This window comes from Gigantopelta aegis, chromosome 6 (assembly GCF_016097555.1).
Source record: "Gigantopelta aegis isolate Gae_Host chromosome 6, Gae_host_genome, whole genome shotgun sequence".
NCBI lineage: Eukaryota > Metazoa > Mollusca > Gastropoda > Neomphalida > Peltospiridae > Gigantopelta > Gigantopelta aegis.
This window is the reverse complement of record NC_054704.1, coordinates 14,067,738-14,090,289: the sequence shown is the minus strand read 5'-3', so window position 1 is coordinate 14,090,289 and position 22,552 is coordinate 14,067,738. Positions and strand designations below refer to the sequence as shown.

Genomic DNA, 22,552 nt, shown 5'->3' with positions numbered 1-22,552 from the left:
ATTTACATATATTGAATCGGCTATGTATATAGTTAGTTAAAAAAATGTTTTTAAGACATACAAATTATTATTTTTTATCCCCAACTTGCATCAGTACATTAAGTTAGTGATTGTTTTAGTTTTTTTACTTAGTGCAACAACATTATGGTTAAGGGTTTATGGAGAAGACCTATTAAGTTGTATAACTTAATTGTGCCTAATTCATTTGGGCCTTTTTCAAGAAACAATAAAATATGTTTCAATCAATTAACGAGTCAGAATAATTTTTAATTCCTCTTTCTAGTGTGTCACCTCCACTGCAAGGGTTTATTTGAGGAGATTGTCCACAAAACATATCTTATTCTACTCTGAAACACATAATCCAGCTTTAGAACTATAGATAATTTCATCCTATGCCTGAAAGGAGAAGGGTGGTAATATGTTTAAATACAGGTATCCCTTGAAGGAGTTTAAACCAAAACTCTTATCTCAAGGTCCAACAATCTACCAAGTGAGCTAATAGGGAAATTTGCTATTTCATACCACAATCAGTAGGCCTAGATAAAAAGGTATTACAAATGAAAAACACTTTTTCAAGTTTATACAATTTAATTAACATTTTTATAAACATTGAATACAACATTCACTAACAGTGAATAAAATGATGAACACATCAATGAATGGGAATAAAGTATATCTTGTTAAAAATAAAGCTACAAGTAGTAATATGCTGTACATGATGTAAACTACAGGTAAACATACAACAGAAAGCGAAAGTATATCTTTATTATGCTTGCAGGCAGCTACTATTCCAGTTCTCACTAACATGTAATAAGTAAATAAAAAGTAGGCAACATAATAAAATGTACCTACTTTTGAATTACAGGTAATTTATAAACATTTGTAGAAATTAAAAATACTAATAAAATGGCATGACTGATAGCTAACATAATGATAGCATCAATGACAAGACAGGGGCACAATAACTTACTGTTAAAATGAACATCAGATAAATAACCAATAAACAAAATGTAAATGTATCTGAAACCTGACCAGCAAGCACCATTCAAAGACATTCTACATCAAGTTCCATAATGTCATGCAATGGACAAAGAATGTTTGAAAATGACCATGTCACGATCCCCAGAATGTGGTTTTAGACTCCTGTTGCAAGAATCACCAAGGACATTTTATAAATAGTTTGGCATTGAAAAATAACGGTCTAAATTTTGGAGGTGTCATAATTTTAGAGGAAATACGGTAGTCTATTTTGAGAAAAAGTTTTGTTTATAGTACACAGCAATTTCAGTGTAATCCTCCCCACCCTTCAAATACACATCAAATGGCCATGGTTCAAAATGGAGCCTCTGAGGTCAAAGTTCAGTATTTGTTATGAACACAAATCATATGCAGCTGATGTTGAATAACCCTGCAGTGTATTTTCACAGTACATGAACCACGACATTCAGGTGTATTCATGATTTTGAGCCCTATTGTACAGCCACAAGATCAAACTCCAATGTTTAAGTAGTACCTAGCATTGAAAACATTGGAAACAATAATATGTGCATTTAATATTAAAGGTTTTAGTTGTGAAAAGTAACCTTCATTTTCAACTCCATAATTCAGTAAATGGTCGAAAAGTAATCTTGGTTTAAAATATATAAGAATCATTGAGTATCATTAGGGTCAGAATTTTAAATATAGGTACTAGATGAGAAGATAATAAATAAATATAACCTTCACTATGACTCTTAAGATGTCTTTTGAGTTGCTGGCAATGCCATGCTATAAATACAGTAAAATAATCATAAAATAAACACAAAACAGATCAAATTTATTTCAGCATAAGTGCTTGCAGTAGTAAATGAGAAACAAAAGTACATTTACAGACAACATATAACAAGAAGCACTTGATTCGATAATAAAATTACACCATGGCACATGATCAATTAGAAAAGATATGACATTGTTTTTATGTCCTCATACAACTAACCTGAATTTCATCCAATAAAGAATGTTAACATCAATTGTTTTTTTTAATTTATGAAGCATATTACATACTGGTACTACACATCTGATAAATGTGTGGGTATTTTTGTCATTTGTATTAGCTAATACACCTAAACATTTTGGAAAAAAAATCATTTTAATATTTAAATTAGAAAAACTAAACTCAACCAAAACAATTTAACAAAAACTAATTTTAATTTTGACTTTTGAATGGATATGCTCAACTTTTATAGTACTGCTGATATTATGATTTTCATGTTGTAACGTTTATAAAATGAATGCTGTGATTTTTATGTTGGTTATAAAATTACTTCTGTTAAGTTATTTGACATAAATTAATAATAAATCAATGTTTTCATCTGAGTTTTCAAATTGAACTCTTTTTGATTGAATAGTGATCAATATTTAAGTTATTCAGAACATTTGATCAGCTTCCAGTAAAACAAAAGTTTAAACAGTAACACTAAGTTGGTTTATGTTTAGATGTTACTGCTTAGTTTCCACAGTTTACATCCTTTTTTAACACAAAATTTTATATATATATATATATATATGGAGAATCAAACTTTGACAACTGTAATAATGATTTAAAGTTTCAGAAGATGTCATGATTTACATTAAATGGTGTAAAATAACTTAAACAAAAAACCTGATAGGGTGTCAAAAGAGAAATCACATTGATAATACGATATAGCTGAGATTCGATATGAAAAAGAAATAAAATTGCTTGAACTAGTAAAATCATCAAACTTACTAAAACGATTCATTCTTTAAGTCATATAATAATGAGTAAAGGTTTAAAGTGTCAGTTTTATAATAATCAACTGGTATTATTAAAAGTCAATCACTGCAAAAATTAGGAACACAATATGATTAATACAATGTCAGTAAAATAAATATAGTAATTAAATATGACAACAGTAATGATATTATGCACAAAAGTAACATATTTCTGAATATACACAAAATGTGTTGGCTGCAATTTGTATTCACATTAAAAAAATCTATACTGGGTTAAAATGAAACTATCAGGAATACACCCTTATGGAAATATATGTCTAAAATTTAATAAACCAAGAATTTAAAAATGCATCTGATATGCGAGCCACGTGACATTTTAATTATTATTATTATTTTAATATTAAAATATAAAATAGTGAAAACACATGGGTTTTAATTGTTTCATGTTATGCATATTCAAAAGTGTAACCTTGAAACAGTTTCTTATTCAGCAGTATAATATAATATTGTACAGTAAATACAGAAAATTAAGAACTAGTACATGTTTTAAAATCCAAATATTTGCAACTGTTTTGATACCTTCTGTTTGTATAATACTCTAAAAGAATATATTTTTATTCCAACAATAATATTTATAACATTAAAAAAGAATTTTTAATCATTTTTTAAAACCTTATTTATGCTTGCACCAATGAGATTACAAAAGAACAAATAACATTGTCCATGTGTCAACCATAAAAAAAGCCAATGGTCACATTGCTGTGCGAACCTGGGCAGGAGATATAAAGTTATCTCCCATGTTATTAAGCAGATCAACATGAACTGAGTAAATAACCACAACATAAAGAACGTAATAACAACTGGTAATAAAATATTTGCACTTCGATGTTTCAATGTCTATGAAATGATTGTACACTATATACAATTATCTGTACTATCTACAGCCTTTTTTCATTTATGCAATATATACAAAAAAACAGAAATTTCAAAGATTTACTTAGTGCAATTTTCTAATAGGAAAAACCTTAGAAACTGAAGAAAAATATTACTAACCAGTAAGTTTGAAAACCTGGGATTGCAGCCCAAAATTATTTAATTATTGTTAAACAGTACTTCACAAAAGTGTTCCTATTTAATAGTCACAAATAGTGGGGCATTTACAGTCAACAACATTTTCACAAGGTCACAAGCCATAAGCTTGGAGGAGCTTAATGACAGCTTATGCTTTTAAAACGAAAATAATAGTCTGTAAAAATCAATATTTTTGATGCACACTTTTAGGAGATGAGAAGCTATGAAAAAAGTAATATTCTTTGTTAATCCATACCTGTGATGTCACACCATTGTTCTAGGTGTAGATTATTTTTCAAGAATCAACAGGTGCGAAACAGTGCAATTTGAACTTTTTATACATTCAGATCAGCGATTCGAACCCACTACTAACAGAACTTATTCATTGTAAACAAGTACAACGTTTTAGCCCACGAGGCCAAACATCTATATCATCAAATAAACATGTAAATAAGCCTCCTAAACCTGATACTAGTGATAGTAAGGTATTCTGGTGGAACACAGCGAAGATTGTTGGAATCGAAATTGGAAATCGGAGGTTACATGTTTAGCATGTGCATCACACTCAATGCCAACTATGCACTGCTGATGTTTTTGTGATCGAATAGATCAGGTTACGTCCGAAAGGATCCTATGGTTTTGGGTTGTTAGTTCTGTAAATATTCTTTGCTATTTTAACCAATATTTTGATTTAAAAAGATAAAATAGTAGTTTATTTAGCAGTCACGTAATTTGTTTTAATGAATAATGGATTAAGTTGGAGATGCACTTGGAAGTGTAGATTAAAAAAAAAAATCAACTCGCCCATACAGGGATTGTGAATTATTTTTCATGAGTACATTCTCCATTATATACACTTGAGAACATTTTCAGAACTGTAAAAACAAACCCTCTTATGGCAAAATGACAAGGGTGAAAATTGTAGAGTGAATTTCTACCATGAAAATCTTTCTCTCTTTCACATTGTACAGTGATTGTTGTGATAAACTGATGTAGACGAAATGTTTTAATAAATACAAAAAGACCTAAATATATTACAAATGATTAAATGAAACAGACAACAGTTATTAAATAGTTACATGTATATACCATCATGTAACAGCACAGGAAGAGCCATGAATATATAATATATACAATTCTTGAATAACTACAAAATACACAACTTTCACAATGGCTTTCACTTATAAGTTCTGCAAGTTAAAATTCAGCCATCACATTAATTCAGTTTATGTAGGATAAGAATAAATAGATACTAGTATATTCACATACAGATTGATTAATGAAGAAAAAGATACCATCAAATATCAAGTTGCAAAACAGTGTTAACAATAGTCATGATTGCAAACAGCTTGATGTAGTTGTGTTTCATTTGCATATCACAAAATTCCAGTTGGCCAATCAAAACTTGTATCTCTGTAATGAAGATAGCTGAAGATAGCTAGCCAATGAGCAAGAGTATACAGAGATGATTAACCAATGAGGTTTGAATGGCTAATTAATGATGGTTTGTATGATAAACCAATCAGGTTTTGCATAGTTACTCATGATTAACCACTGATATTTGATTTTGCATAGTCACATCAGTGATATATTTGAATTTACAGATATTTGATTTGGCATAGTTACTCATGACTAACCAGTGATATATTTGAATTAACTATCAGTAAGAGTCTACATTGTAAATTATTGAGGTTTTGTGCACACACGTTAGAAAGAAGGACACGCAGTTCTCTGGATTGCACTGATATCCACCAGCTGGTACCAGTCCACCACTGTTCCATTGATGCTGAGATTGCGCATACATCCCTCGAACCCTACATTGGAGGAAGCGGCACCCTGAGGAGCAAAGCTGGCTGTAAAATAAAACAGAATTACTATTATTATCCACATAGTTCAACATATACAGGGAAATATAACCAGTCAAAGTTTGTTTTAACGATATTGGATATCAAACATTTGGTAATTTTGACATATAGTCTTAGATAGGAATTTTGACATATAGTCTTGGAGTGGAAACCTGCTACAATTTTCTATTAGTAGCAAGGGATCTTTTATATACACCATCCCACAGACAGGATAGCACATACCACGGCCTTTGACATACGAGTTATGGTGCACTGATTGGAATGAGAAAATAGCCCAATGGGCCCATTGACGGGGCTCGATCCCAGTGAGCACTTTAACACTGGGCTACGTCCCACCTCTATAATCAGTATCACACACGTGTGTCATACTGATTTTACATGCAGAATGAATGATGTAATTTGGGGAAGCATCATCTAACAATGCGGCTTCCCCAGTCTTAGCTCTGTGTAATCATTTACCAAAATGACGTAATTTAGAAAAATGATGTCGTTTCATTGTCTCATTATATTTATGTTTGAGATGTTTTAACATCATCCTAGCTTGTTATTCATAAAAAAAATCTATTATGGATAATATGGATAATAAAGAAATTATTAGAGTCACGTGTGAATCATACTGATTTTACATAATTTGTACCATGATTCATATCTTGCCCTCGCTCGGGCAATACAAGAATCCTCAATTCGTAAATCAGTACGACTCACAAGCTGAGATAATAATCTCTATTTATTATTATTGTTCTGATACTCTTCCACATCATCAGTTTTAATCATAATCGAATATTCTATTATAATGATCACTTTAAAACTCAGACACGTTGGTTCACAGTAGTAAAGTGTGCTGGTACCCGAATGTAATAAATACCTTTAGAACAAGAGTTGACTATATAGATATATAAAGTTTGTTTTAACGATATTGGATATCAAACATTTGGTAATCAGTGCCTTATATATAAAGGCCATCTTGTGTTGTCTATATAGACAGGGTTGCCTATAATAATAAATATTTAAATACAAATAAAAATAACTTACATGGGTAGCCTCCTATAAAGAGTGGACTGTTGGTTTTGGTCTTGCGTACGTTGCCGGGACTCGGTACAAACACCTCCGACATGTTGTCTAGCTGTACACTAATAACGTTCCGCAACACCTGGGCTTTAACCGTATGCCACGTCTTATCACATGCTACATATAAGTTCTGGTTGGAAGAACGAGCTGTAAACGGCTGCACCCCTTCCTCGTTTTTAAGACTAAACTGAACCCGTCCGTTGTACAGTTCTAACGTCATGCCCACTTGGCCTCCGTCACTGCTGACTGTTAGTATAATACCATTTTGTTTCGATGTACGGAACTCAAGGCTAACCTTTAGATTTTCTCCAACCTCAAACTGATGAGCTGCAAATAAAATTTTATAAATCTTTAGAATTTAGAAAATCCAATCAATCAACTACCCAACCAACCAGTCAATCAATGGCTACCAACAAACAAACCATCCAATGAATCAATCAATCTCTACCATCCAACCATCCAACCAACCAACCAATCAATCAGTACCTACCAACCAACCAACCAACAAGTCAGTCAATCAAAGTTGTCTAGCTTTATAAACTGACACACAATAAAAACGCAAAACAGATATTTTTCAATATTTTGTTGTGATTAATGAAAAATATATTTACTGGACTTAAAATAACAATTTATGAGAGGAAGCCATTGATTGGTACTTTTGTCTGGGTTTTAATCCTGGTTTTGTTCTCGTTACACATACAATAGCAGAAACACACAAAATGGTGTGAAATGCATTCACTACATGCTCAATCATGCTGCATGCAATGCACATAAAATGCCAGTATGTGGACACATAAAAGTCACGTAACGGTGTCATATTCCTCGTCACATTAAGAATGCCACAACTCGGAGAAGAACAAAGGGAACAAGCGTTGGGCATGGTTCAAGAGGGGAGGGGACTTTGCAAAGCCAAGTTGCTAGGACCTTTAGAGTCCATCCATCAACTATTGGACAACTTGTTGAACATCATCAACAGACCGAGAGTGTCCGTGATCGACCTCGACCGTGTCAACATCCCGTTACGACTCCATGCCAAGATTGGCAGATTCGATGACACCACCTCTGTGACTGGTTCAGAACTGCAACGATGACAGCAAGCAACACGATAGGACATCATGGAAGTCCAATCCATCCGATGACGGTCATCCATCGACTCAGAACGGCTGGACTCAGATGCAGACGCCCGTACAACAGTAACATCATGACACCACGACATCATGCTGCGAGACTACAGTTTGCTCTCCAGAATGGTAATCATCCACCAGCCTTTTACCGGAGCATTGTTTTCTCAGATGAATCCCGTTTCTCTGTCTCCTTTGCCAATGGAAGAGCACGTGTGTACAGGAAACTCCATGAACGGTACGCTGACAGATGTGTGAGGGAACGTGATCGGTTTGGCGGCGGTTGTCTGATGGTATGGGGGGCAATCAACTGTGATTTCAGGAGTGATCTCATCATTGTCCACGATGCTCTTACAGCCCAGCGTTATGTTGACATCATTCTAAGACCAGTTCTCCAGCCACTTTTGCGCCGTCACCCAAGACCAGGAGGTCCCATTCTGTTTCAACAAGACAATGCCCATCCACATACTGCAAGAATTACCCAGGCATTCCTGCAACAAGCCAGTATCACCATTATGAACTGGCCCGCCGTTTCACCAGATTTGAACACATGTGGGATGAGTTAGGACGTCGTGTACATCACCGCCAGCCACCACCGCGTAACGTCGCTGAGCTTGCACAGGTGTTGCAGGAGGAGTGGAAGAACATTCCTGTGGCTTATTTGAGATGTTTGTGCCAATCCTTTCCCCGTCGTCTTCACTCATGCTCACGGGCCAATGGTGGACACACCAGATACTGATCTTGATATGGGAGGGGGGAGGTTGAAGTTTTCGATTACGAATGCCACTCGATTACTGATGATAACTGGCCATGTTTCCATGTGAATGTATCTCATGAATACCAGTCATTAATGTCATATTACATCAATTCATTAATAGTTTGTCGTTATTTGCAATGAAAAGTTGTTTTTGCGTTTTCATTGTGTGTCAGTATATTATACACATTAAAAAACTGGGATATTGATACCCTAGCATTTGTATAACTGGACATCCAGACAGACCACACACTAAAACACAGACAGCTGTTGAAGCTGACAGGACGTTTCAGCTGATTCATGGCCCTACAATATTTTGTCAAATCCAGTTTTTAAAAAAAAGAGAAAAAAGCTCACAATTCAAAAGCCAAATATGATCACTGATAACACCTCAGCCCATCTTCAACTCTGGTGTCTCACAAGGTTATTTCAATCCTTGCTCAAGAGTATAAGAGACGAAACCTGTTGCACTCACATAGACGTGCGCTACAACAGCTTGCTCTGAATGTGCATGTAAAGCCCTATGACCTGACCTGCACTCACATAGACGTGCGCTACAACAGCTTGCTTTGAATGTGCATGTAAAGCCCTATGACCTGACCTGCACTCACATAGATGTGCGCTACAACAGCTTGCTCTGAATGTGCATGTAAAGCCCTATGACCTGACCTGCACTCACATAGATGTGCGCTACAACAGCTTGCTCTGAATGTGCATGTAAAGCCCTATGACCTTCACATAGCATCCAGTGATCTTCTATATGCCCCTTTTCACAGACAGGACAGCACATAACATGGCCTTTGATATACTGATTGGGACTGGGAAATAACCCAAAAGGTCAAGAATCACATCTAAGGCAAGTGCTACAAATGAGCAGATGTTTGCCAAAATTGCCAAATGCGAATTAAAGTTTAATTTTGCGAATATATTTCATTATTAATTCCCCAAAGAGCTCACTTGAAATCATATGCCCTTTGTAAATGTCCCCATTATTGTGACTGTCTGCCTAATTAAACTTAAATTTGGTTAAAAATGTTGTAACCAAATGGCTAACATATTTTGGGCCATGCAATAAAATAAGAAAGAAGCTATTCAAACAACTCCTGAAAATTGTTATGGCCAGTGGCGGATCCAGGAAATCAATTATGGGGGGGGCTCCAGTGACATGTGGCCGAAGGCCACAAACATTCCCAAATGGATTCCTCGGATTCTCCAATATAAATTAGAATATTTTTTTGGTATAAATATAAATGTAGCCAAATTTAGGGTGGGCCCGGACCCCACTTACATCCACCACTGATGGCTATAAATGAATTAACTCAAACAAACCAAATATTCCCCATGAGATTCCTGCAAAACCTGCTCCTGGTTCTACGTCCTTGCTGCAGAGAAACACGCCCCGGACAGTCCTAATGTCAGCAAAATCTATGTACTCCTTGTTGATGAAGAAGTTCCGAATGCATCCCCGAACACTATGAGTAACCTGAAATAATGGATGAAAAGCAAATGTTATTCACAGTATCAGTCCAGTAGCATCTTCACACAGCAAAATGTTCACTGGCCTCAGTGGTGTCGTGGTTAAGCCATTGGACTCAAAGCTGGTAGGTACTGGGTTCACAGCCTGGTACCGGCTCCCACCTAGAACGAGTTTTAATGACACTGTGGGTAGGCTCTCTCTCTGTGTCTCTGTCTCTGTCTCTGTCTCTCTCTGTCTCCCTCTTCCTCTCCCTCCCCTCCCCCTCCCACTCCCAGTCTGTTGATGACATTCAACAAGTCATCCATAGGTAAGCACAAAAATAAGGGGAAATGAAATGTTCACTGAACTTGTTTTTACACTCGATGTTAAATGAAAGTTAAAAAGTTTGTTTTGTTTAACAACACCACTAGAGCAAATTGATTAATTAATCATTGGATAATGGATGTCAAACATTTGGTAATTCTGACATATAGTCTTGGAGACGAAATCCGCTACATTTTTCCATTAGCAGCAAGGGATCTTTTATATGCACTTTCCCACAGACAGGAAAGCACATGTATACCTTGGCCTTTCACCAGTTATGGTGCACTGGTTGGAATGAGAGAAAAACCAAATCAGCTGAATGGATACACTGAGGGGATTCGATCCTGCGATGCTATCAGTTCAGGCTAGCAATCAACTGACTGAGCTAAATCCCCCCCAAGGCCACTTGATGACTTTCAGTAATGTAAAGATCTTTATTCCAATCAATGACTCACCAGGTCTGCTTTCAGAGTCTCTGGGTCAGGCACTCCACCAACGTACATGGGTGTTGCTACATTAAGCCGTCTCTTGATTTTGGCACGGAGACGTTTCTGGTTTTCCACAGATAGGTGGATATTCTTACTTCCTTTGTTCACACTCACCTGGCAAATAAAAACGGTTCACAGCTTTAAATAGAACACAGTATTACAACAGTTCAATTTCAAGCATAACATATGTTTTATTTTAAGTCAATTTGTTTATTGAAAGTGTTCTTTTATTCACCATATTCATGCAAGAGTTGACCATGCAATTATATACTGATGGGATCACTCCAACACTAATAAGAAAGAGTGACTGCAAAGAAAAGCTGTTGAGTGATATGTGCAATAAACAGGAAGCGAAAACAACATGTGTGAAGCTTGTATTAATAACCAAAGGACATTTATGTTTTCTGTCAAATAATAATATATTCAATCAACATGTGACATATCTCACAGAGTCAAGTCTATGGTCATTTCACACAAATCAAACTTGCAGAACGAATTTGTTATGAAATTGAGTCAAGTTGGATTGTAAAGCTAAACACAAAATTTCAGCTCAATATCTTGTGGCATAGCCAAAAAAACTCAAGAAAAATATATGTGGGACAGACGGATGGACAGACAGACAGACAAAACCTATAGTCCCCTCAGGACTAATAAAAAATGTCTGTATTTTATAACAATCAACTACTTTGTTAGCAATATACATAGTTCCCAATTACAAAATATAATTTTAAAATCTTTAGTATGTAAATACAATTTACTTCAAAGTTTGTGAAATATTTTACAAATAATATAAGTACATGTAGTTACATGTCACAATGTTTTATTATATATCTTATTATATGTTTTATGATATATCTTATTATAGAGTGTGTCTAACACATACCGAGTGCCACAATCCATCAGCATAGTTACCACTGGAGACAATGGTCTGTTGAAATCCTTGATTGTCAAATGTAACCTCAACATTTCCATTTTTCAACTGTGCAGCGAAGAAATCCGATTGCTCATAATTAGTCAACAAGAAAAACATTCCATTTGGGTAGAATGTTCGGAACTGAAAGGTGATGCTGAAGCTGGAAAAAAGCAGCAGAAAGAATATGTAAGGATTAACTGTTGGCTATTGATTCTGTTAGATTTGTAGATCAGTAACATGATTAATAAATGAAAAACTTGAAAATCTTGTTAACACAAATACTTGCAAACAAATGACATTTTTACCATTTACAACTTTATATTATATAAACAATATTCAATTACTTGAACTTTCACAGTAGTGAGGTGATAGGAACAAATATTAGATATTAAAGATAGAGATGACTTTATGAAATATTACAATTTTGTTTCGTTGTATTTAATTTGATAAACTTTTAAAATATTTCATGTTGTTTATTTTAAAGTAGATAACTTAGGGCAGGTCATAATAATTACAAACAATTTCACATTTTAGTCTCCTCTTCCCCAACCCCGAATAAATGATCAGCATGCTTGTGAAAATATGGGCAAAATTTGTGATTGCATCTTTAAGTAAACAAAATGACTCATACTTCTTAGAAACCTCTTTCTTCTTTATCTTAATCTCTGCATAACTGGAATCACTATTTCCGAACGTCATTGCATTCTTTTCTTTAACGTCAGGGTTTGACATGATGCAAGTACTGGGGCCCTCGGTCCCACCTCCAGTCAACTCTGTGGTAACCTTCTTTGGCACCCTAGTAGGTGAGGTAGTGGTTGGTGTTGTGGTTGCTTCAGTGACCCTAATTGGACGTGCCGTGGTGGCTCTTGCTGTGGTTGTAGCTGGTGTAGTGGTGGTTGTGGTAAAATACAAAGACGTTGTAGAGGCAGCTTTGAGGGGGAAAGAGGTTCCAGGAATGATGGGGAACGGCAGCAGTGGGGATGTGCCGTTGAACTCCCCGGCTCCATTGATATTGTAGACGCATCGGCCGATGTCGGCTCGTTCATACTGCACTGGCAGGTTCATGTTCAACAATCTGACATAAAAATATTAGATCTTTTTATGTATATTTATGTTTTGATTGAAAACATATTTTATTGCATAAGCAACAAAAGGATTGGGCAGAAGTTTGCCTCTTGTATATTTATATGTGTTCATATATACTTTTCAAAAACAATAGGGTAACTCTAAGAATTTACAATTGCCAAAATTGTAAGGTATATTAGCTGTGGGGAATGGTTATATGATAATAATGAATTAATTGGGCAAACATTACAACCAGTAGTTCAGTATTACAGTAGGTTTTATGACCACTAAAGATCTTGAAGGACGACTGGGGTCAGATGTGAAATTTTAAAGTTAACGTTTTTTTATCAGTAAATCCCAAATTCAAACAATGAAAATGACTAAAAACAAAACAATAACAACTGTATGATCAACAGAATGAAAAATATCGACAGAAATAATGTTCCACAGTGATTAATGGACATTCCTGGAAATTGTCAAAATTGAGAATGACCCCCTCCACACATGTACGGGGCAACTGCGTGATGCATATGCAAACTATGGAATGTGTTTCGGTGTGTTGATAAACAGACCTGAACATTCATTACTAGGAAGTCTGTGGTCAAAACGTATGTTCGGTCTAATAGTTGATATTAACATTAATGTTTCATGTTTCCCTACTTTTTTTGAAGAGTATATATAGAACATTATGTAATTATTAATTCTACAAAGTCAAATATTGAATTAACTGAAACAATTATCCTGAAATCAAGTAATAGTCTCATTATTATTGAAATAGTAAATTCAACATTCTGGAAATAAATAATAATGTTGAACTTCCCAAATATATATGATAATAAATAACAAAATTATGTTAAAATTGTTTAACTAATGAAATTATATTTGCTTGAATATTATACAAATACACCAATCACAGATGGCTTTCATTTTGTAAATCATCAACTAAATATTGATTGTTTTTATATAAACAAGCATTTTGAGAGTACTGCTAAAGTAATACATGTCCCCTACCGGGTCCAATAAATTTTCATATCTCCTAAGTTCAAGGTCCATAACTTTGGAGAAAATGTGTAAATTGCCATGAAAGTCAAACAGTACATTAAGCAATACACAAAATATCAGCTTAATATCTTCAGGCATTCTTTAAAAAGCCTGAAAAGCCTATATGTTGGACAAACAGACAGACAGACAGAAGGATGGAGACTAAACCAATAGCCTCCTCTGGTTAGATCAGCAAGAGACTAATAAATAGAATTGACCTTCAAATCAAAATGAACCATCTTAGGTAAAAGTGTTTTAATATTGCAGGTACATAGTATCCATGGTCTGTTGTTTACTTAATACTGTAAAAGATGTATAAGAGAAATGATAAAGGATGTATAAGAGAAATGATAAAGGATGTACAAGAAATTTTAATAAAGAATAAGAGGAATGATAAAGGATGTATAAGAGAAATGATAAAGGATGTACAAGAAATTTTAATAAAGAATAAGAGGAATGATAAAGGATGTACAAGAGAAATGATAAAAGATGTATAAGAAAAATTATGAAGTATGTACAAGAAATAATAAAGAATAAGAGAAACAAATCATGAAGTATGTATAAGAGTTATTGCTACTAACTTTCCATTGATAACGATGTCGCTGACACAACCTTTGAGTGGTTGATCGGAGGCAACCATTGAAGAGATATCCAGCCCTCGCGGAACCCCTCCCACGTACATCTGACCATTCTGTTTGAGGTCTATAGCTCGATATAGCTGACCGTGAGCCATCTTCCTGTCATCAACCAGCATTTCTAATCTAAAAAATAAAACATTTAATATAAATAAAAGAAACAATTACAAAAAGAGAACCATTGGATTCAATAAAATATACATGTACAATGTATGTATACATACGGGAATGATCACAAATTTGGGTGTGCTATTAAAATGCAATCTACTCTTTGATCATCTGTTTCCCATTCCAACAGGTGCTCTGTGACTGCTATAACAAAGACCATATGTGCTGTCCTTTCTGTAAATTAAAAAATAACAGTGTTGTGATTTTTTATTAATTTTCCTCTATTTCACTGAAGATATGTTAATTTTAACTACAATACCATGAACTCCATCATTCCACCTCCCCATGCTTATTTGTTTTGTCATTTATAACACCTGCCAGATTCTGTACATTTCTTCACTTCCATACACTTACTTTTTGTTGATTTTAACGACAGCAATGTTGTGTACTTTCCCATCATTCCACTTCCCTGGTGCCGTCAGAATTACAGGTTTCCCTCCCGCTGAAAAATGTCCTTCTATATGTCCGTCCACCAAAGATAATGAATAGTAGTTCTGTAAAACAAGAGAGATTTTGATCCAGATGATGTGGTGTGTATAAGCATTGGCAATATAAACTTTGAATTACCGTAATACTAAAATAGACTAACTATGAAAAACTGGATCATGCAAAGATAAAACCCAAAGGATTTAAAATATGAATGAATGAATGAATGAATGAATGAATGAATGAATGAATGAATGAATGAATGAATGAATGAAGATAAGACATCTAGATGAATTAACAAATATGTCTTTCCGTGAAATAGCAACTTTGTGATTTACCAGTACTGAAATGTAATAATATAAATTTAGTGAAAACGTTCGCAACAAAAAATGTGTCTCTGGAATTAATTTAAAAAGCCACTTACACTTTGGTCAACACTGTTGGCTAGAAGCAGCAAAGCATCACTTTGTTTTGTCACAAAAGATAATGAGACATCACCACTATTCTTTGGCATGTTTTCTCCTTTAAAAGTGGTAAATCCATCACCATAAAAACCAGCTTTACGAATGCCCTGAAAAAAACACCATATACATATGAAAAATATATACCATTTTGCACGCTATTGTTATTATTAATTTCCAAAATAACTCAATCTAGGGTCATTCCTACATAGTTATATGAAAACCATTACACCAAGTAGTACTAAAGTGACTTTACAGTCTGGGGTCATTCCAACATACATGTTGTTGTAAGAAAACCATTACATCAAGTAATACTCATAGTCTCTTTACAGCTGGGGGTCATTCCTAAATAGTTAAAGAAAACCGTTACACCAGGTAATACTCACAGTGTCTTTACAGCCGGGGGTCATTCCGACATAGTTCCCAGAAAAGAGATCCTGAAGAGTTGAGCTGAAGCCTCCTACGCCCACACTCCGCATGCAGCCCAGGAAGTTGGTTCTCTCAATGTCGGTCCTGCAAAATACAGAAACATGTCAATGACGTATCTAATAGAATCAAACCAGAAACTCTTCCATACCTGCATAATAATTAATTACCTTATTACCAATCAGCATAATTATGATTGTTTTGGGGGAGTATATGTATATAAAGAGAAGTTTCATGCATATGCTAACATTTAATGCATATATTTTATTTTCATATGTAATACTAATATAGTAACATGAGACAATGTGAAGTAGGACAATATTTTCTGATAAACTAAAATCCCATAAAATATGTATGTATTTCTGGCAAACATTTAAAATACATTTTTTGAAATGAGACAAAATGAAGTTAGAAATATTTTATGAAAAATTATAAAAAACAAATTACATGATTGTATATGTATGTAGTATACCTATTGTTTTCTGCCAAACATTTAATTTTGTTTCTCAGAATTCCAAATCAGCAGAATCACATGGTGCACTGGTAGTGTACAGTTCACTTGTCAACATCACAGACCTTGTAGTTGAATAATGTTACTACAGATTGTTTTACAAATTGGTGATGGTCATCAAACCTGCTCAGTATTTGTTGCCCATGTCATACAGGTATATCCATATAATCCACATTTTAATGTCCTACAGGCAAAATCAATGTAAACAAATTAAACCAACAAGGTCTAGATTATATACTTTGTAACCTTGACCCCATAAAATCAGTAACACCAGTGGCTTATCAGATTTTATAACTAACTTAAAAGTAAAACAAATAGTTAAATGTAAATCTAATGAAACTAAAAAGCCACCCCCTCCCCCCATTTTAAAAATAAATAAATAAAACCACCCAAAACAAAATAGAAAACAACAAAGAAAACAATATGAAAAATACCATACATGCTATAGTAGTCAGCAAAACAAAACACTAATAATAATGGTAATAAACATATTTGTGATACTAAAAATATGTTCACATATACATAATTCCATAATATAATTTTTTTTTTTTTTATCATAACATAGATGACCAAGATATTATCTAAACATGACTGGAAAAAGAGAGATGAACTGGGAAAGAGAGATGAACTGGGAAAGAAAGAGTTCTTTTATTCACAGATTTTCAATTACAATTAGCCCATCACAGTCCAATTATATTAAATTTGGTTTAATTAGTAACTCACTCCATAATGTGATCCAAATTTAAATATGGCAAAAATAACCCTTTATTTAAAAAAAGAAATTGATACATTAATAATAAAATAATAATAATAATTAAAAAACCCAACAAAAACAAACCACCAAATAACAAAAACAATTAACAACTTACAACATAATATGCAGTATATTTATGTTACTGCAAATGGCACCATGAAAATGCTCCTGTTAATAGCCAGTGAAGTCACATTAAAAAACAAGAGTACCAGTGGGGTACATGATACACCCATCAGGAGTTTGATGGAAAACCACATCTACATTAATGAATATGTTACGGGTATGATTCAATTCTAATTATGTGAAATTTTTTCAATGGGATGGATGAACAGTTTAATTTGGACCAACCACCATCCTAAGTTGTTCCTACATGTGCTTTGATGGTCCGGCATGTATGCATCTGTACATGCAAGATATGATTAGAACAAGGATTTACTGTTATGTGCAGTAGACCATGAAAAGTAGGTCACAGTGACCTAGTAATAGTATGTGACACACTGCCATCCCAAGTTGTTCCTACATGTGTGGTTTCATCATCCTGAATGCATTTGTATACAAGACATGTTCCGGACAAAGATTTACTGTTATGTGCAGTAGACCGTAAAAAGTAGGTCACAGTGACTTAGTAATAGTATGCGACACACTGCCATCCCAAGTTGTTCCTACATGTGAGGTCTGATGGTCCTGAATGCATCTATATGCAAGATATGGTCCGGACAAGAAAAAGTTACAAAATGGACATATGGACAGACGGACATCCCCTTAATGAAGAGGAGACACTAAAATAAGAAAAAACTAAATAAATTAATATTCTGCATTTGCAACACATCAAATAATTTACATGTTTCTGAATCCTTAGAAATGCTGAGAACACAGGAAGAAATTAAAGAAGACATGTGCTAAAGCATTTAGCAAAGACGAAGTATCACAAAAAACAAGTGCGGGTTTAATAAGAACAAAGAGAAGAAAATAACAGTTATGAAGCAAATTCTTTTTTTATGAAGTTTTGTGATTATATCAGTGTTTTGTCAAATATTCCTTAAAAAAAGGATAGCCAAACAGACTGAGCAGAAAACAATCTTTATATTGTACATCAATGGTGAATCAATAACCATGACTTTTTGCACATATATACAGGGGTAGCACAGTGTAAATATTATTGGTATGGCTCGATGTTGCCAGACTCTCTTTTCAAATTCACAACAAATATAACCCACAAAAAGAAAACAAAGGTGGTACAGCCATAGCCATACTGGCCATACCGTCTGTACCGCCCCTGATATATTTCCATCAAAATTATAGTTGTTGTCATTGCTAAATTGTGTAGTAGTTATATTATGTGCTGTACATGATACATGATGTTCATCTAAAATTATGCTATACCCTTTGTTAAGCAGCTACCTGTGTTAAGAGACTACCTTATTTTCACAAATCAGGTCTAAAAAAATATGTGTGACCTACCCTAACTGTATGTAAGGACCCTGAAATGTTTTGAAGCAAAAAAATAAAATAATAATAAACCCTGATTTTTGGCAATCAGCAAACTAGATTCGGAACACCTCTGTCGATTATGGTTTATCGGTCTGATTCAATTTAAAAAAATGAAAAAAAAAAATGTTCCTACCTACCTACCTACCATATTTTTTGCAAGGAAGAAACTACAGAATAAACTGACCCACATTTACGGAGGGTGGGGGTCACAAGGAATTTCAAGTATGATTTCCATATAAGTACTATAACTATAAAAAAAGGGGGGGGGGGGGGGCACACAGACCAAAAATAATAGATATCAGAAGGACCTTCCATAAAAAATAACCTTTGCAATGAATACTTCAGTCTTTGATCTGAAAAATGCTCAGTTTGTGCTGCTATACTTCCCACCTCTGACCGTTTTCTTATGTTTATGCCCATAGTGAAAATCCAACCATCTTGTTGACACTTCCTAGATATGTGTCATTGCTTCTTAACAAAGGCTTGCCTATATGTGCTTTGGCTATGCTCTAGGTAGTACTAAACCAAATAACTTCAGGCTGGGTCAAAGTTCAAGATGCACTAAACTTTTGATAGAGAAGTGAACACCACAAGTCCTGTGATTGGTGATAAATGTGAGTCTGTTGGTTGTAAAAAAAAAAAAGTTTCATCTGGGAAAAAAATGTATGCAATTTTATTTCATCTAGTACCACTGTGTTGAGCAGCCTTGTGCTTGAAACGTACCTGTGAAAAAAGTACTTGAATTTTGTGTGGAACTAGGGTAGTCATAGACGCTACCCGTTATCTCAGAAATTAGCAGCTTGATCCCCAATTTTTTCTGATTAACTTTAAGGATGAGGGGTGGTAGTATTTATATCCGTGGCATTTATGTTGATTGATATGCTGCAGGTAGAAGTTTTAGCCACATATGTTACTATTGTCGTCTATGGGATTTGATTTGGTAGTATACACCCTCTAAATTCATGTATATCAGTAAGCATAAGTATATAACATTTTGATATTGCTCCTTAGATCAGATCAGCAAGAACAGAAATGGTGAAAGAAGAGAAAAACAAACAAAACAGAAACAGTTTAGGCCCACATGCAAAACAACAGGTAATTTCAATTTTCTGATGGTGGGTACGCCTACCGGCACAAACAACAGGTAATTTCAATTTTCTGATGGTGGGTACGCCTACCGGCACAAACAACGCCAGTGAAATCCTTATTTTTTAAAATGTCTCGAGACACACAACATGAAACTGATCAAATATGATTCTTTTAAATAAACCTGAACAAAATACATTTTTGTACACCATTTAAACAAAGAAGGTCATATATGCTGAAATACCTTAATGGAAAAAAAAAAATTCTGTGAGGAACCTGGGGAAATGTTGGGGTTTTTATGTTGTAATTTTACTACTGTTAAATTATTAATGATAAGCTAAACAAATTTGTTAAATACAAGCATTAAAAACTGAACTAAAACTCATGATTCAGAAGATAGCAAAGCAGAAACAGAAATATTTCTTGGCACTACCACAAGCAACAGAATTTGAACAGAATGCATGTACAAATGAAAACCAATCATTCTGAAAATAAGGGGCAAACACAAATAAACCAAACACCGACAAACTTGAACAAATCAAGGATCCATTAACCTGCCTTGCATGCGAGCCATGAAACAAACAATCAACTACATGCTTGTAATGTGTACACCTTGTATCTACATAAACATATGCATTTACGGCAACTAGAACATCACATCAGGCAAAGAACCAGGCCAGTTAGTTACCTGACATTTTCTTCTGCCAATCTGCAGATAAACGAGATAGGTGTGCATGATATATCTAGATCTAATGTGCATTAAGTATATCTTATACTACCATCTATTTAACTAAGCAAAATAACTTTATAAAACAATAAAAAAGAAAGAAAAACTGAAATAAATGAACTGAAGGAAAAATCTACAAAATAGCAGTACTAAATTGCTGTTAACCTAACACTAGTTTATTAGTAAATACTTTAAATCTATATCTTCGTTTTCTCATAGCTGTTACAATTTATACCAGTATCAGTATCTAAATAGGTTCACTAATAGTTTGTTAGTAGGGATTTTAAAACTATTTAAATTATTGTTAATATAAGACTGCGCAATAATGTGTTAGTAGATATATGTAAAAAAAAAAGGATTAGGGTCCAGTATTTAACAATAGAAATGTATTTTTAATCTAATCAGGAGCAACAGCAAGATACCAGTGAACAGAATACAACTCAGCATGTTTATATGGATGTTCTGGTATTTACAGTATCTCAAAACAGTATGTTTATAGCCTGCATGTGTTGCAGACATTTTGTTTTGTAATTTTGAATGGTCGGCAGAAATTAAAAAATTTATTGTTATTAAATGTATTTATAAAACTACTGATGTCACATCATAATTATAATTAAAAAACAAAACTGGTTTTAAAAACAACAAAATTAGTGTATTACATGAAAGGATAAAATTTACTATGTCACTGTGCCATTCATAGACAATCAAATTGTTGTGTAAAACCAGTCTATTTACAGAATATTTTCCATTATACAAGCGATGTTTCAACATTATAGGGTTTTCCAGTTTCATTTGCACATACGGATACAGAATGATTGTAAGAAAAAGAAAAGGAAATTTTAGAATATCTATTGTATAGCATCTAGCACTAAAAACTATTGAAAATCCAAAACAATAATAAAATTCAGTCTGTTTTAAATGCTATCTCAGTTCAATTCTAATAATTCTAAAATCTTTGTATTAAAATAATTTAATATATGTTTTTCTCTGACAAAGTCTGTGGGCCAAATTTACAAAGCCTGTGTGTAATTACATACATTTACACCGGTGTTTAAGAAAAACAGGCTTCTTGTTTAACAACTCTAATTTTTCAGGTAGTCTAGTCCAAAACCGTCTGCACGGTTCACAGAATTAACCTTCCTACTGTTTAAAAATACATGTTCCACTATTCAACATTGAACAATATTACTGGCTTGAAATAATATTTTCCACACATTAAATATGATTCTGTCATGGAGCTCAGAATTGTGAAATGAGACCTTTAACAAAACAGTTTTATATGAACCTTGTATATGGATCCTAATATAAATTTTTGTTACATCATTACACCTGGAATAAATAAATACAAGAAACAGAAAAAAGAAAAAAAAAATTAGGGTTCCCATTTGCTTTCAGTGTTAATTCCATTAGTTAACTACGAAACAGTAAAGACTTACAATCGTTTGTATGGTGTGAGGTCCAGACTGTCGGGAATACCACCAAAGTACATAGGGTTTGACTTCAAGTTCAGATCTTTGTTACCAGGTGGTGCCTCTATCAGCACAGACTCCACATTGTCTACCTTCAGCAGTGCTATTCAATAAAAATTATAAAATGTAAAATCTTTAAAAGAACAAATTGTTCTTGACAGTTCAGTATCATGTCCCCAATTCTTTATGCACATTTCAGAGATCGCTGCACAATTTTAAAACATTAAACATTAAACAAAATGTTCCCTGCATTTTGCTAATATATTATTGACAACATTAGGAGAAACCTCATTTAAGTTATGTTTTATTAAAAATCTCAAAACCCAAAAAACTGCTTACAAACCTTTATAATTTCTTCTATCGATCTGGACTTTGACCCACTTGTTTGTGTTGTATGTGTTTTTGGTTTCACCTCTTCCTAGACTCACGCCGCCAGTATAAAATTGGAAGACCACTTTTCCTTCTCGTAATTCAACAGAAATAAAATCTCCCTGTAAAG

The 22,552-nt window shown here is 33.9% G+C and overlaps 1 protein-coding gene across 3 annotated transcripts in view; it reads right to left on the bottom strand.

The window, feature by feature from the left end:
* Nucleotides 1-568: 568 nt before the first annotated feature.
* Nucleotides 569-22,552, bottom strand: part of LOC121374097 (laminin subunit alpha-2-like) — a 163,110-nt gene continuing 141,126 nt past the window's right edge. For 2 of the 3 annotated variants that reach the window (XM_041501019.1, XM_041501022.1), the window contains 13 exons: nt 22,397-22,544; nt 22,021-22,156; nt 20,546-20,566; nt 15,976-16,102; nt 15,553-15,699; nt 15,057-15,196; nt 14,481-14,660; nt 12,425-12,868; nt 11,764-11,953; nt 10,848-10,994; nt 9,942-10,095; nt 6,702-7,064; nt 569-5,657 (listed from right to left, as the gene is read on the bottom strand). In XM_041501019.1, coding sequence (XP_041356953.1) covers nt 5,512-5,657; nt 6,702-7,064; nt 9,942-10,095; nt 10,848-10,994; nt 11,764-11,953; nt 12,425-12,868; nt 14,481-14,660; nt 15,057-15,196; nt 15,553-15,699; nt 15,976-16,102; nt 20,546-20,566; nt 22,021-22,156; nt 22,397-22,544 — 2,343 coding nt within the window. In that variant the 3' untranslated portion in view covers nt 569-5,511. The remainder of the gene's footprint in view (nt 5,658-6,701; nt 7,065-9,941; nt 10,096-10,847; nt 10,995-11,763; nt 11,954-12,424; nt 12,869-14,480; nt 14,661-15,056; nt 15,197-15,552; nt 15,700-15,975; nt 16,103-20,545; nt 20,567-22,020; nt 22,157-22,396; nt 22,545-22,552) is intronic. The other variant, XM_041501020.1, reaches the window with a different exon arrangement.